The 13,026-nt window shown below is 42.4% G+C and overlaps 1 protein-coding gene across 3 annotated transcripts; it reads left to right on the forward strand.

Moving 5' to 3' along the window:
- Positions 1-2,799: 2,799 nt before the first annotated feature.
- RNF138 (ring finger protein 138) lies at positions 2,800-10,992 on the forward strand. Of its 3 annotated transcripts, none has more exons than XM_052788138.1 (7): positions 2,800-3,456; positions 4,444-4,609; positions 6,130-6,245; positions 7,769-7,837; positions 8,337-8,442; positions 9,276-9,349; positions 10,825-10,992. In XM_052788138.1, the coding sequence occupies exons 1-6, from the start codon at positions 3,347-3,349 to the stop codon at positions 9,312-9,314; spliced, it is 606 nt and encodes a 201-aa protein (XP_052644098.1). In that variant the 5' UTR covers positions 2,800-3,346; the 3' UTR covers positions 9,315-9,349; positions 10,825-10,992. The 3 variants fall into 3 exon arrangements, with proteins under 3 accessions (XP_052644098.1, XP_052644096.1, XP_052644095.1); XM_052788136.1 differs by having other exon boundaries at positions 2,802-3,456; positions 7,772-7,837; positions 9,242-9,349; XM_052788135.1 differs by having other exon boundaries at positions 3,111-3,456; positions 9,242-9,349.
- Positions 10,993-13,026: the final 2,034 nt, after the last annotated feature.

Genomic DNA, 13,026 nt, shown 5'->3' on the forward strand with positions numbered 1-13,026 from the left:
GCAGTTACACGGCTTTCTCTCTTTTCCCTTCTGCTCACATCCATCTTTGATCGCTCCCACAGAACAAAACCTTGCGCTTTTCATATTGGCAAAGAGATGTGCTGTTCTTGCAGCAGCAGCATTGTCAAGAAAGCAACCAAAATAATAGTTGTACAAAAAGTAGTTGTACAATAGCTGCGCAAAGGTGATCTAAAATCTAGCAGTGGCGGTTGCCCCCTGCAAACGGCAAAATTTTATTAGCAGTTCTACAAGCTTTCACTGTTGAGATTTCATTTCACAAACATATTTTATCAGGAGGAATAAAAAGTTGGCAGGGCCATTGGTTTCATTTCATCTAAAAAGTCTGATTTAAAATGCTTTCCTTCAAATAAATGTTTTTCATAAACTTCAGCTGCCTGATTTCTCTTTATATGTTGTCTATGTCAATGGCAAAAACTACATAAGATTTACAAGGCTGGTGCCATGCTATATATTGCTCTGTGGCGTACTGGTTGTCAACTCCAAGGTCACAGCTTTATTAAAGGATCAAGATTTACAATAATGTTAGCAAGAGCATGAATGCCTTCACACACACCTTCCTGTAGTTTACTTCCCTGAGGTCATCTGCACAATTTCTCCCCCTGCCAAAAGCTACTAATCGATAAATACTGCAGTCTCCCGAACAAAGTTCAAATGGACCTATCGTGTTCCTTTAGTAATAAATCTTTGCTTTTGTTTAACACCTGCCTCCAAAGGACATAACCCTCTTTACCTGCAGTAATTAATTTAACTTCACAGCAGCCTCATTTGGTGATTAAAAACTACTCCCCTTTTACAGATTGAGAAATTGAGGCATAAGGACATGCTTTGCTGAAGTCATACAGGAAGACTGAAAAGACTTGGAAGCCCATCTCTGCCAGCCTTTCACCTTCTGAGGCTGAAGGCCATGCTGCCTCTCTCCCAACAAGTAACACAAGGGGGCTGCGTAGCATCTGAACTGAGTGAGGCTTCTGTAATTGTTTTAACGTACTGTCATGATATCAATAGGGCACACCTGAAGCTCGCTATACAGCTGTGGTATAGTCCTGATGGACACAAAACCACACAAGAACCCTTCTGCAGGCTATTCGCCATTTAAGGCGTAGTTCTTTCTCTTCTGGCTGTACTTGCACTGTTGAAGAGGTTACTGCCACCAACCGCCACTTGTTACCCATTGTGCCTACACAGATCTACCGGCTTGGCTTCCTACTTCATTTCAGGGAAGAAGATAATCAGTTAATCACTTCAAATAGTAGGGGTTTTTTGCCAGCCCATGAACAGCTCAGCTAACCCTCAGCAGCCTCTAGCAGCAGTGATGAGCACAGGGGAGCAGTAACCTCCTGAGCTAGCACAGCCACAGTTCCAAGACCAATGCCTTACATCCCAGGCCTGTCCTCTCCTGGAAGATCCCTGCCCGGGGAGTTCTGCCTTTTCCATTGGATTTTCTCCTGACCTGAAGCATGGGCAGTAAATGCCCCAGCCCTGGTGATTTAACATTTACATTGGGCCCATCGCTTCGGATGTGCTTCCCCTCAGTGTTTCAGATCTCCCGGTACTTAGTGGCATTCAGATTTTGCCTCTGTGTGGTCTACAGGTATTTAGGGCAGCCATTGGCTTTTGCTCTGCTGTCTCTGGCTTAGGAAGTTACTAACATTTTTAGCTAATAGTAATTGCGATAGATCCCGAATAAGTAAACAGAGCCATCATCCTTCACAGAATCACAAGGTGGTTCTCCCCTTACCCTCACCTGAAGAGAGACCTGAGCTTCAGCTTTGTTTCCTGCAGTTCCCTCTCCTTTCCAAACCGTGAGCCCAGATGGCAGGGTGTGCATTGCCTCTTGCTGCTGATCACTGGCAGATACAAGCAGCAGCTCTGATGGATGACTGAAGCCTAAATAGTTTTGAAATGCAGACGGCACAGATGAACCACAGGTCTCGGAGATCTCCCCACCTAGTGATCTCCTCTGAACATCTAGCTATGGTGTTGACAGCTGCAGTCCCAAGGAGACAGGGAAAACAAAGGTGAAGGACCCATTCCTCCTCAGCCCTTGTCCCATATCTTTGATACGGGGTGAGAGACCACACCTAGCCTGAATCTTGGTTTTATTATGAACTAACATAATCTTCACAGCTTAATATATTCTGGAAAAATATAATCTCTATAAATCCATTTGTTTTTAAAGTCTAGCCAGTATTTTGTGTGTTGTTTACCTGCCAAGAGTGATGTTCAAAGGAGGTCAGTGCTAGATGCGCTTGACAGGTCCAAAGTCTTCTCTACCCAGAGAGATTTGTTGGCATTACTATTTCTCTATAATGATATTCTTATAATTCCTCATTCTGGAAGAAACGCGCAGTGTCGTACTGCTGAATTAAGATTTTGTCAGTATCGTTCAGGAGGCAGAAATCCTGGCCCAAATATTACTCATACCACTAAAACGACTGCGTAAAATTACCACCAGCCTCAGTCGATCTATAAATAGAGGAAAAAACGGCGCAGAAAGGGTTTCACCATTGCCCTTTTTGTGCAGAAGGCGGCTGCAAACGCTTCCCCCGATACCGGACCTGGGCCGGGGGCCGGCCCCCGGCGGGCACTGCGGCTCCCCCTAGCGGGCACACGCTGAGGGGCGGGACCGTCTGCCGCCACCGCGGGGCAGCGCCCCCCGCCACCGCCGGCGCCGGGCCCTCGGCCCCACCCGGCGGCGGCGCCGCGGCCCCCGGCGCCTGCGGAAGGGGAGGTGCGCGGCGCCGGCACCGGCGGGCCCCAGGAGGGCGGTGGGGCGGGCGCAGAGCGGTAGGCGGAGCGGGGAAGCCTCCTGGGCAGGGCGGAGCGGAGGCCGGCCCCGCCGTGTCATAGCGGCCCCGCCGGGCCGGGAGGCGATCGCTATGGAAACCCAGGCCCCGGTCCCGCCCATGCCCCCCGGGGAGAGCGGCGGTGGGGCGTGGGTGCCGCCGGGAGCCCGGCCGGAGCGGCGGCTGGGCCGCTGGGAGGCGGCACCCGCCGCGGTGGCTCCCGCCCCGGGCACCGCCAGGTAGAGCGCGGGGCGGGGGCGCTTCCCGGACCGGGGAGGAAGGGGGGGGGGGCGGGCGGGGCGGGGCGTGCGGCGCGCAGGCCGGGCCCGCTCCCCCGCCGCAGCCCGGCCGCCCACCTGGTGCCAGGTGCCCGCCCGCCATTTTCTCCCGGAGCCCCGGCGCCCACCGCCCCGCGCCGTGTCCCGCGGCTGCCCGGCGGCCCCCCGCGGCAGCGGAGGGGAGCTCAGATCAGCTCAGCTCGCCAGGGCGGGGCTTGTTTCTCGTCCCCGATCCTCACGGAGAGGCCCTGACGTGTTGCCATGGCCGAGGGAGCCGCGGAGGCGGCGTGCTTCAGCGAGGATGATTTTTACTGTCCCGTCTGCCAGGAGGTGTTCAAGACGCCCGTGAGGACCGCGAACTGCCAGCACGTGTGGGTATTCCTCCCTGCCGCGCCGCGCCCCCCCCCCCCCCCCCCGCCCCCTTCACAAGCCTTTCCCTCGCCTCCTCCGGTTCTCTGCCTTCTACTTCTCGCCCCCCCCCCGGCAAAGCGCACAGACCCTCGGCCTGCAGCCGGCCGCGCAGCGGGAGCCGCGGAACTCGTTACCACCCGCCGCCCCGGGGGCTGAGGAGCCGCCGCCGAGCGCCGGCGTGAAGGCTTGCTTGCGTGCGAAGTGCTGCCCCAGCCTCCCCTCGCCTCTTTCTTTTGTAGCGAGCGAGGACCGGTCAGTTAGGAAAGCCACCGCTTGAAGCAAGCCCCCGGTTGTCGGATCGAGTTTGACGGCCGGTGAAGACATCTTGCACATCTAACCTAACCCGCGTTTTTTAACTTCAGAGTTTCCTGTTCGTTTTCGAGCAAGGACCATAGCCTAGCTGTTCTCTCTTTTCAGTTCATCCGTTCTGCGTTTTTTCGGAGGAACACTTAATTACAAAGTACTACTTTGCAGAAAAGCAAAATAGCTTTGGCGTTTGGTGCACGAGGAAAGAAAAGAGAGCGAGCTGCAAAAGCTGATGAACTAAGATCTTTGGAAACGCGTGCTAAATGAAGCTTTGCAGTGTTCTTGGCTCCGTTTAAGGACAATAAACAGGAATTACCCTGATAAGATTTTCCAAAGTCACGTGCCTGCTGCACCATTTAATATCTCATTAATGATCAATCCGGTGTACAGCTCGGGAATACCAGTCAGTAAATAGTAAGATCTTTACCTAAAGTGCATTGCCAAGCTCCCTTAATTTCTGTATACTTCTTTGTAAGCACCGTTATGTCATTTTGCTTATATTTATAAAGATTTGTATTCAGTAGACTATTACTCCGATATATATCTTCTTTTTCCCAATAATCACCCAGCTCTCTTCAAGGACAAAGCATCTTACTCTCTTCACTTTGCTAACCTGTGTTTGTGGTAACTTTTTAATTTAGGTTTTGCAGGAAGTGCTTCTTGACAGCTATCAGAGAAAGTGGAACACATTGTCCTCTCTGCCGGGGGAGCGTGACTAAAAAAGAAAGAACATATCCCAAAAGGGCTCTAGATGTTGAAAACAGTATGAAGAAAGCTTCTGGGGGCTGTAGATGCTGTGAGAAGCAGGTAGAGTAAAACTTTACAAGAAGTTGGATAAATTTTTCTTATTTTTGACCACACACACTTTTACTGTGTGTCATTCTTGTCTTGGAGCTAAAGAGCCTATAGCAGTTTGAACTTGGTATGGCATCTGCATATACTAGGCATGCAGTGCCTGCTAGGTATGCCTAATGTGTAAACTGAAAGAGGATCTTGTATTGTCTATAAGGACTTTTTAAGTGGAGTGCCAGTTCTTCCCTAAAACAATGCAAAAACTGGATATAGCTATAAAACTGGCAAAAGAAAAGTTAGACAACTGAAAATGAAAGTTGCAGATATATGGAAAACCTCAGAAACTTTCACTATGGAAATGAAAGTGCTTAGAGCTACTGTAAAATTTCATATAAACCCCCAAAATACGGGTTGATTATTCTCAGTGTACATACAATCATATGTAATTCCCCCCCCCCCCATCAGTCTGTTTACCTTCCCTTCATTCCCTTTGTATAGGGGTCATTATTTTCAGAACATTGGGTGAAATCTTGACCCCCACTGAAGTCAAGAGTAATCTCTCTTCTGGTATAAATGAATGCAGGATTCCAGCCACACATTTTGTTTACATCAGATTGCATCAAATCCAGGTCGTCTTCATGTTTGTTTCATTTCACCTGGGACTTAGTACTGCCAATGTGAAGATTAGCACTAGTGGAAAGCTGAGCTGCTTGCTTTGTTCCATGTGATTCATTAGGATGAAAAGCTGAGAGAAAGAGAGAATAGCAAGTTGGTAAACTGGAAGGAAGAACCAAAATGGATCCCCAGAAGAACTTTAATGGAATTTAGGCACAGGCATGTGAGATGTGTTCATGTTCAGCCTCTAAACCTGTGAGCACTTTCTGACAGTGCTGTTGGACCTGAAATTCTGATTTAGGGCATGTCCAGCACAGCTGTCTTCTGATAAATCTAAAGCAACTCAATCGTCTTAGCTTGCATTTAAGATGGACAGGCAGCCTTAAGCTGGTGTTCATTCACCTCTTCCCCACCTCCACCCCCAAAGAGAAAAGTTATGTATTCTCAGAACACACCTAATGCAAAAAGATTTTGCTTTGCACAAGGTAACGGCAGGCCAGAGAAGACTGAAGGAGCGGTGGTGCTTATCCCATCCTCATGGCCCGTCTCTGTCATAGCTCATCAGTTATTGATCCTGGATATGGGAGGTGTAGTTCCTGTGACTTGGTTTCAGTTAAATGGAGTTTACTTGCATCTTTCACCCCTGAGAGAGCTCTCAGATGCCGGGATGTTGGGGGTTTGGGGAGCGGGAATGTTCTCCAGTCTCACTGAGTGATGGAGGCTCTATGGAAAAATGATCGAAGATCTCCTGTCGGGGAAGAAAGTGTTCATTCTGAGAGGGGAGACACAAGTTCTGGTTTCTGCTGCATATGATGTCTATATAATTCCTGCATGCACTGCTTTCTGTTGGCAGAATTATCTCTTCCTTCTATCCCCGCATTGTTTAGTATAATTTCAATAATTTGGCATTTCATTTACAGGTTAGATTTTCGTGGATGAGACAGCATTATAAAACGTGTAAGAAGTATCAGGATGAATATGGTGTTTCTTCTATTATTCCAAACTTACAGATTTCCCAGGATTCGACAGGGAACAGGTAATCAGGGTGTTTTATGTATAACAATGCATCTTCTTCTTCCCTCTCCCCGCCCCAGGAAAGTGTTTTTTGGTTTTGTTTTTTTTTTTTTTCCAGGGCATGCCTTCTTTTTGCAATAATCATTGTCCATATTTTTGTGCTTCAAAAAAATGACAGTTTTTCCAGGTCTTTTTCTTTACTCTTAGCATACAGAAGAAAACCTCTCTGCATAATGGTTTGGAATGTCTTCTAGGGACTCTCCTAAAAAGTGTATAGTATTTGTAGCTTGCTTTTCTTGCCTTGACAGCATTTGAGCAGTTTACTTTGTAACATATTTCATAATATTTAGCCTCAGGGAAGTTCCCTTCTCTTTTTATTCCCCCCCCCCCGCCCCCTTTCCTAAGTCTGTTTTAGTGGGTATCCTGTTTCAAAACATTGCTGTGCAAGCTTTTGCTTTCTGATTGAATTTCTTTTGAACTGATCTCTTACAAAACGTATAAGGAACTCCAGTATGTTACACACCATAAAATACAAATGACACTTACCATTTGTTTTCAGGCAGTAAAGCTAAAGAACTTTCTTTTTCATACCTTCTCACTGATGTATTTGCTTTGGTTGGGGATTTTTGCTTATTTTTGAAGACCTTTTTTTACATATTAGTTTCATAGGGCTTTATTATATATAGCCTGTCCTTTATTTACATTCTTTTGACATCTATTTTCAGCAGTCTGAACTTCTCTGTGTTTGGTTTTCAACCCATCTCTATATTGAAAGTGGAATTTTAAGCTGTTACCAGAACCAGCTGCAGCAATGTTTCACCGAAGTGTCTGGATGTTGTTGTATCACTGTTTATTGACTATGCCACAGTAGAATACCTGTGTTTATAATATTACAGAAGTATAAAAAATAGACTGTGACCAGATTTGTGACCGTAAATATTCATGTTCTTAGGATGATCAGCATGTCTGAGCAGTTTCATCTGGCTTAGCTAGAGGTGCATATATGGTTAAATTTACTTTCTAAAATGTTCCTGTCTGTCACTCTTACTTTAGGAAATAATTTATTTTGTGCTCAGCGTAAGAAAATTTATCTTGCTGTAGTTTAAAGTTGTAAATTATCTGTGTAAACACAAGGCAGTTAAATGCCTATTTACATGGTCCTAAGTAAAAAAGCTTAGAAAGTGCTACCTGTCTTACATTCACATAGTTCATAATGCTTTTTGAGCTACTTGGCTGTAATCTCCATTACCATTCTTGTTGGCTAAATGTTTGTTGCACTATATACCACTTTCCTATAAAGTTGTATAGTATTCCACCAAGGGTCACCATGGTAACTAAATACTGAGGCATACCTTGATCCAAAGGAAAAGCTGTGAGAGTTAAAATATGTGCCATTGTATGTTTTGCCTTGAAATTCATGGGACTTAATGGATTTCTTCTCCCCCCCCGCCTCGTTACTGTTAAACTTTTAAAACTTTTGAAAGCGGAGTAAAATAATCTCAATTTTCTTTCTTCTTTTTTTTTTTTTCTTGACTTCATTTAAAGTAGCAGGAATGATGCAATATCTGATAATGGCGAGGTGGCTAATAATCAAATACTTCAAGGAGAAACAAGGTAGGCTGCTTATTTTTCTATAGTTACTATTAAAATAGATCCAGGCAGTCATAGTGCAAGCTTCTACTAACTTTAAAAAAAACCACCACACAACCACCTACAACAAGTTGCATTAAAAAACCCACTGTCATTTCTTCTACATTTGCATCTATACATTAGAATTCGTGTTTTTCAGTATTTTCCTGAAGGATTTGCACTAAAAGATGTTACCAGTAAGTAAGAACAGGGTGCAGCTGCAATTGGAACAGAAGAGTTTTCCAAAGTCCAAGTCTCAGAAGAATGCATTTAGGCATACAAATAATAAATGTGCTTTAAAATTGCAATTTGGAAGTAGCACTGGAACTCCATTAGATCCGCTACTGTGTCAGTGAGGGTGGGGGGGTTTTGTTGTTACTAAAATAAGGGAAAATAATGACAAGATAACAGTTGAATTAAGCTTTCTGTAACACTGTTTTCAAACCTCTCTGTTCTGTTTAATACTGTGTATTTCTGCTTACAGTGGACACCCAACCTTCAAATGCCCCCTGTGTCAGGAAGCCAATTTTACCAGACAACGCTTGCTGGATCACTGTAATAATAGACATCTTTATCAGATAGTTCCTGTAGTAAGTAGAGTTGCTTATGTATGCTTCTTAAGCTACTTTCATTACAATTATGTGAACAATTTTAAATGTGCAGTAGCTACTCTATATCTGTGAAGATCACTGTGGACTGAGAAAGACAATATACTTAATGCAGGGCATTTAACTTGAGGAGTGACTTTCATGTGAAAATGTTTCTTGTGCAGCTTCTTGTTTGTTCTAAGGCATTTCTGACTTAGCTGTCCCATTTATCTTGATGTGAAACAAACTCAGTTTTTGAGCCTGACACTTATTCTTCATTTAGTAATTCAGATCCCATTTGTAACCTAACTATTGTTTCATGTGAAACTTACAGTTACTTGAAAAGTAATCTAAGGTAATCAAACAGACTGAAGGAGAAAAATCTGTTTGGTTTTCTATTCTTTTCATCTGTATAGGGTGTGTTATTTTTTTCTTTCAGCTTACTTGATCATCTCAGTTGTATGAAAATTCTTCCAAAAAATAAGTAGGATGCAGTAATCGCTTTCTTTTCTAAATTTTAAACAACAGAAATTGACAAAAAGAGTGCCAGACAGACATGATAATCCTCCACTCCTAAGGGAAACACTCAAGAAATTAGGCAAGTTGAAATGTAATTTTTGAGTGTTACACAATTGAGGAAAAGAACACTTAGAACTACGATTTTATGTGAACATCTCTACTGTATTTTGGTAGTGGATGAGTAATAAACTAGTTATTCCTGTAGAACATGTCTTTAATGTATTCTGTATTGCCAGTAACTCTTTTTTAATTCTCTCTCTTTCCCCTTCCCCTCCAAATTCAGATCTGTCCTATTTGTGTATCTCTTCCTTGGGCAGATACTAACCAGGTTACTAGAAATCTTGTTAGCCATCTAAATCTAAGACACCGGTTTGACTACGGAGAATTTGTGGTAAGCTTTTTCTTCTTTGATGTGTAGGGGAATAAATGGTAACTTTTTTCTATAAACAAAGATGCCCAATAAAAAATTTGTACCAAACTTGTTTGTGCTCTGGACATGCTATGTTTCTGCTCTGTACAGAACTCAGGAGGTCTATCTGTTCTTAAACTTTCCATCATCAACTTGAAGTGCTACTGGGAATAGGCATTGTCAACTGTTAAGCTCTGCTCCAAACTGATGACTTGAGTCTTTAGTTTAGTGTTCTCAATCTGAACTATTTGTTCCTCCAGAACAGTTTATTACTGCTGTTTCTGGGGGAAATAAAATAGATACTACTCTGTTTTATTGACATTTTTGACCTTTTATGGCAGAAATAGCTAAATCATAATTCTCAGGACTCAAAGTACAGCATGACTAGTTGGTATTGCTGCTACAGCCTCTCTTCCAGTATGTTGCGAGAGAGGCTGCAACGTAAAAAAGAGATGCGTCATTAAATCATTGTTCTGGTTGCCTTCTTTCAGGCTCACTTTGAGTAAATGACCTTGGAGTAGATGCAGGGCTACATACACAGATGTAGTCAGTGGGTGAAGCATAAGTCAAGCCAACCAGCTTAGTTCTGCATGTGGGATCAGAGAGCTGGAGAGTTTGTATTGTAGTTTCTACAGAGTTTGACAGGCTTTGGGGTACACTGCTTGAGCTTTGTGTGAGACAAGCACAGTATTTGAGGCATAGGCAGCCTCACTGGTTAAAGATGGCAAAGATGATGCATATTGTTCCTTGTGTTGAGTGATCTGTGACAAAGGCATGAAGAGCTAGGAGATTGATACAGGGTTCTTCAACATGAGTGCATCTTGCATGTTTGAGGATGTAAAACTGGTGATTGGAATTCTGATTTGGGGAAGCTGCCAGAATTGCACTAAAAAGGTATATTATTGCATTAAATTGGTGTAATTGCACTAAAAAGGTGTAATATGCCATATACTCTGGCATATTAACAACTTGGAAGATAGCTCTTCAAAAGTAGCAGGGTTAACCACCCATCTTTTGTGATACGTGTTTGCTGTCTCATTTTAAGCAGTATATTCTCAACAATCTATGATTACTATTGTCTGGGGATCGCATTCTGTTTTTATTAATGGAGGATGTTATGGCTGGTTGGAAGCCCTGTCATAAGACTTGTGTGACAGTCGGCGTTTCTGAGCTGGCTATTCTGTAATGTAATTGAGCCAGGGAGAGAAGATGGACCCTTCTGCTTAATGAGCCTTGTCCCACTCATCTGATTCTTCTCCTGTCTCATGTCTCTCTTGGTACTTGGTTAAATAAAAGATACTGTGCAACATGAACAATTGTCTAGTACACAAAAAGATGGAAAGTCTTCATCTAGGTGCCAATTCCTATGTAAAAATGTGGAAAATGAATGATTAAACTAAGGACTATGGTGCATCTTGAATATTTGTCCATGTTGATGATGTTTTCATTTTGTTTAGAATCTTCAGCTTGATGAAGAAGCCCAATACCAAAATGCAGTTCAAGAATCCTGTCATGTGAACTTTTAAAGTATAGCCCCCCTTCATCTTACTGATTATTTGAGAGAAAAATAACATTAATTCTGTTGGTGATTTGAAGTGTATATTAATAAAAATGGTATTCAGTAACCACTTTGCAGGTTTAACTTTTTTCTGCGCTCATAAGGACTTTTCATAAATGATTTTGCTGAAACTCAAACCGTTGTCTTGATTTTCTCTGACTTTTACTACTCTGTTAATTACATGGTTTCTTTTATTAATGTCAGATATTTTAATTCACCAAAACCAACTTTGAAAGTATCTTTAAAAAGACATGCAAAGATGCTCTGTTGCACTGTTGAGTTTCTTCAAGTTCAGCTGTCCTCTGCTAAGATATCTATGAGATGATAATTTTTTTTCTCCTCCTGCCCAAGGACAAAGTTTTATTTGATGCTGTGATTTGTTTTTTACCATTACTATGTGAATGAAAATAACAACAACTTAAAAATATTTGTTTTCTATAGATCAACAATGCAGAGCAGGTTTTTTTCACCTTTCATTGAGAAAGTATGATGCCATTGCCTAGGAATAGTTACATCTATTTTTTCCCTTTTTGGAGCATAACTGAAATAGGATGCTTGCTTACTAATGGGTGAGGAGTTTTTCCTGTACTCCCAACTACTAAGGACATACTCTCTGAGCAATTCAAGATGACATGCGAAAGGTATACTTTTTCGGTATATGACTGACCAGCTAGTTTTTCATTTTGTTGGAGCTTTTTAAGAACTTTTGTTGTTGCATTTGGAATTCAAGTTTTGGTTTGTCCTGTCTTTCATGGAAGGCTGTGTAACTAGAGAACTAATTGGCTTCAGACCTACCAACACTCAGAAATGAACTTGTTTATTTTGGTAAGACTGTTTAAAACTTGGACATCTCCTGCATCCTGTTGAGAAGAAAAACTTGCTCTAAAATAGTTACCAACACATTTTAAGAGTTCCTATTCTAGATTTCCATGTTCCCAGCAAGTCCGTCATTAAAATCAGAGAAAACAGAGCAATAATGCAATTTTGAATTTAAGTGGAAAATCCATTTGTAAAAGAACTTTAAGGTCTTTTATTTAATACTAATGAGGAGAAGCGAAAAGAAAGCTGCACAGCTTACATTTTGGAGGTTTAAATAGAGACTGTTCTGAATGTATACCTTTTAGGACTGACTCTTCATCCTGTGTCACCATCACACATTGTTAAACTATTGTTCGTAATGGGTATTGTATATGTGGTGGAAAACATCCCCTGTAATTTTCCTAGTCTAGTTAGTGATTTATGTGTAATAATATCAGTTGTGCAGCCGAAGCACAATCTGCTTCTTGTGCCCTAGCTCCGATTTGCTCTCCAAACAGAAGTTTTGATTATTCTTTAAATACTGGGACATTTCATATTCCAAAACTGGTGAGGTTGAAATGCCTCATTCAGCAATGTAATGGGTTTCAGAACTGTATTTTCATGCTAGTATGTTGAGTGTTGGAACTAAAACACTATACACTGTAACTTGACATTTCTACCTTATATTTTTTAAGAGTGTCAAACATTACTGAAGCCATAGCTGGCTAAAATACAGAGAAAGTTGGCTATTTCAGAAATGTCTAAAGGTTATATCCTTTTTATACAACTTAACATGCCTTGCATTTTGTTACTGGCTTAATACAGTATTTTGACAGGAGGCCATGCTTGATCTTGTACTCCAACTTCCCTGTTTGCCCCCCATACTCTTGTCTGTGTATTCTCACTCATCTTTCAGCTCTAGTGCTCGCGTGACCACATGCTGATTTGGAGTGGTTCACTGATCCAACTGAAAGGGTTGTTTGGATTTTTGCTCTCTCTTTTGCTCTATAAAGCCAACCATGAAATAGTGCCCTTAGACAGAAAGGGACTTCAAGGTAGCCTGATGCTAAACTTTTAGCTTTTTAAAATAAAAACACATACCGTGGTGATTTTGTTACTGCATACATTTCTTAAGGAATTTAATAGTTACATGTAAGTTTAGTTAAGTTTTCTAGATTCAATAAAATATTTATATGACCTGGCAATAAATGCCTACAGCCAATACAGATTCAGAATGCCTCATGGACACTGGAACTAGTTATTTCTATTACTTGAATATATCTTGAGAATTGCAAATAAAATG

The sequence above is a fragment of the Harpia harpyja genome, chromosome 5, assembly GCF_026419915.1.
Source record: "Harpia harpyja isolate bHarHar1 chromosome 5, bHarHar1 primary haplotype, whole genome shotgun sequence".
Taxonomy (NCBI): Eukaryota; Metazoa; Chordata; class Aves; order Accipitriformes; family Accipitridae; genus Harpia; species Harpia harpyja.

Bases quoted from the DNA above. Each gene is read 5' to 3' on its own strand.
- RNF138 (XM_052788135.1), top strand. From the start codon at position 3,347: ATGGCCGAGGGAGCCGCGGAGGCGGCGTGCTTCAGCGAGGATGATTTT. The intron at 7,838-8,336 runs GTAGGCTGCTTA...TTCTGCTTACAG, and splicing joins ATACTTCAAGGAGAAACAAG to TGGACACCCAACCTTCAAAT. The intron at 8,443-9,241 runs GTAAGTAGAGTT...CTCCAAATTCAG, and splicing joins TTTATCAGATAGTTCCTGTA to ATCTGTCCTATTTGTGTATC.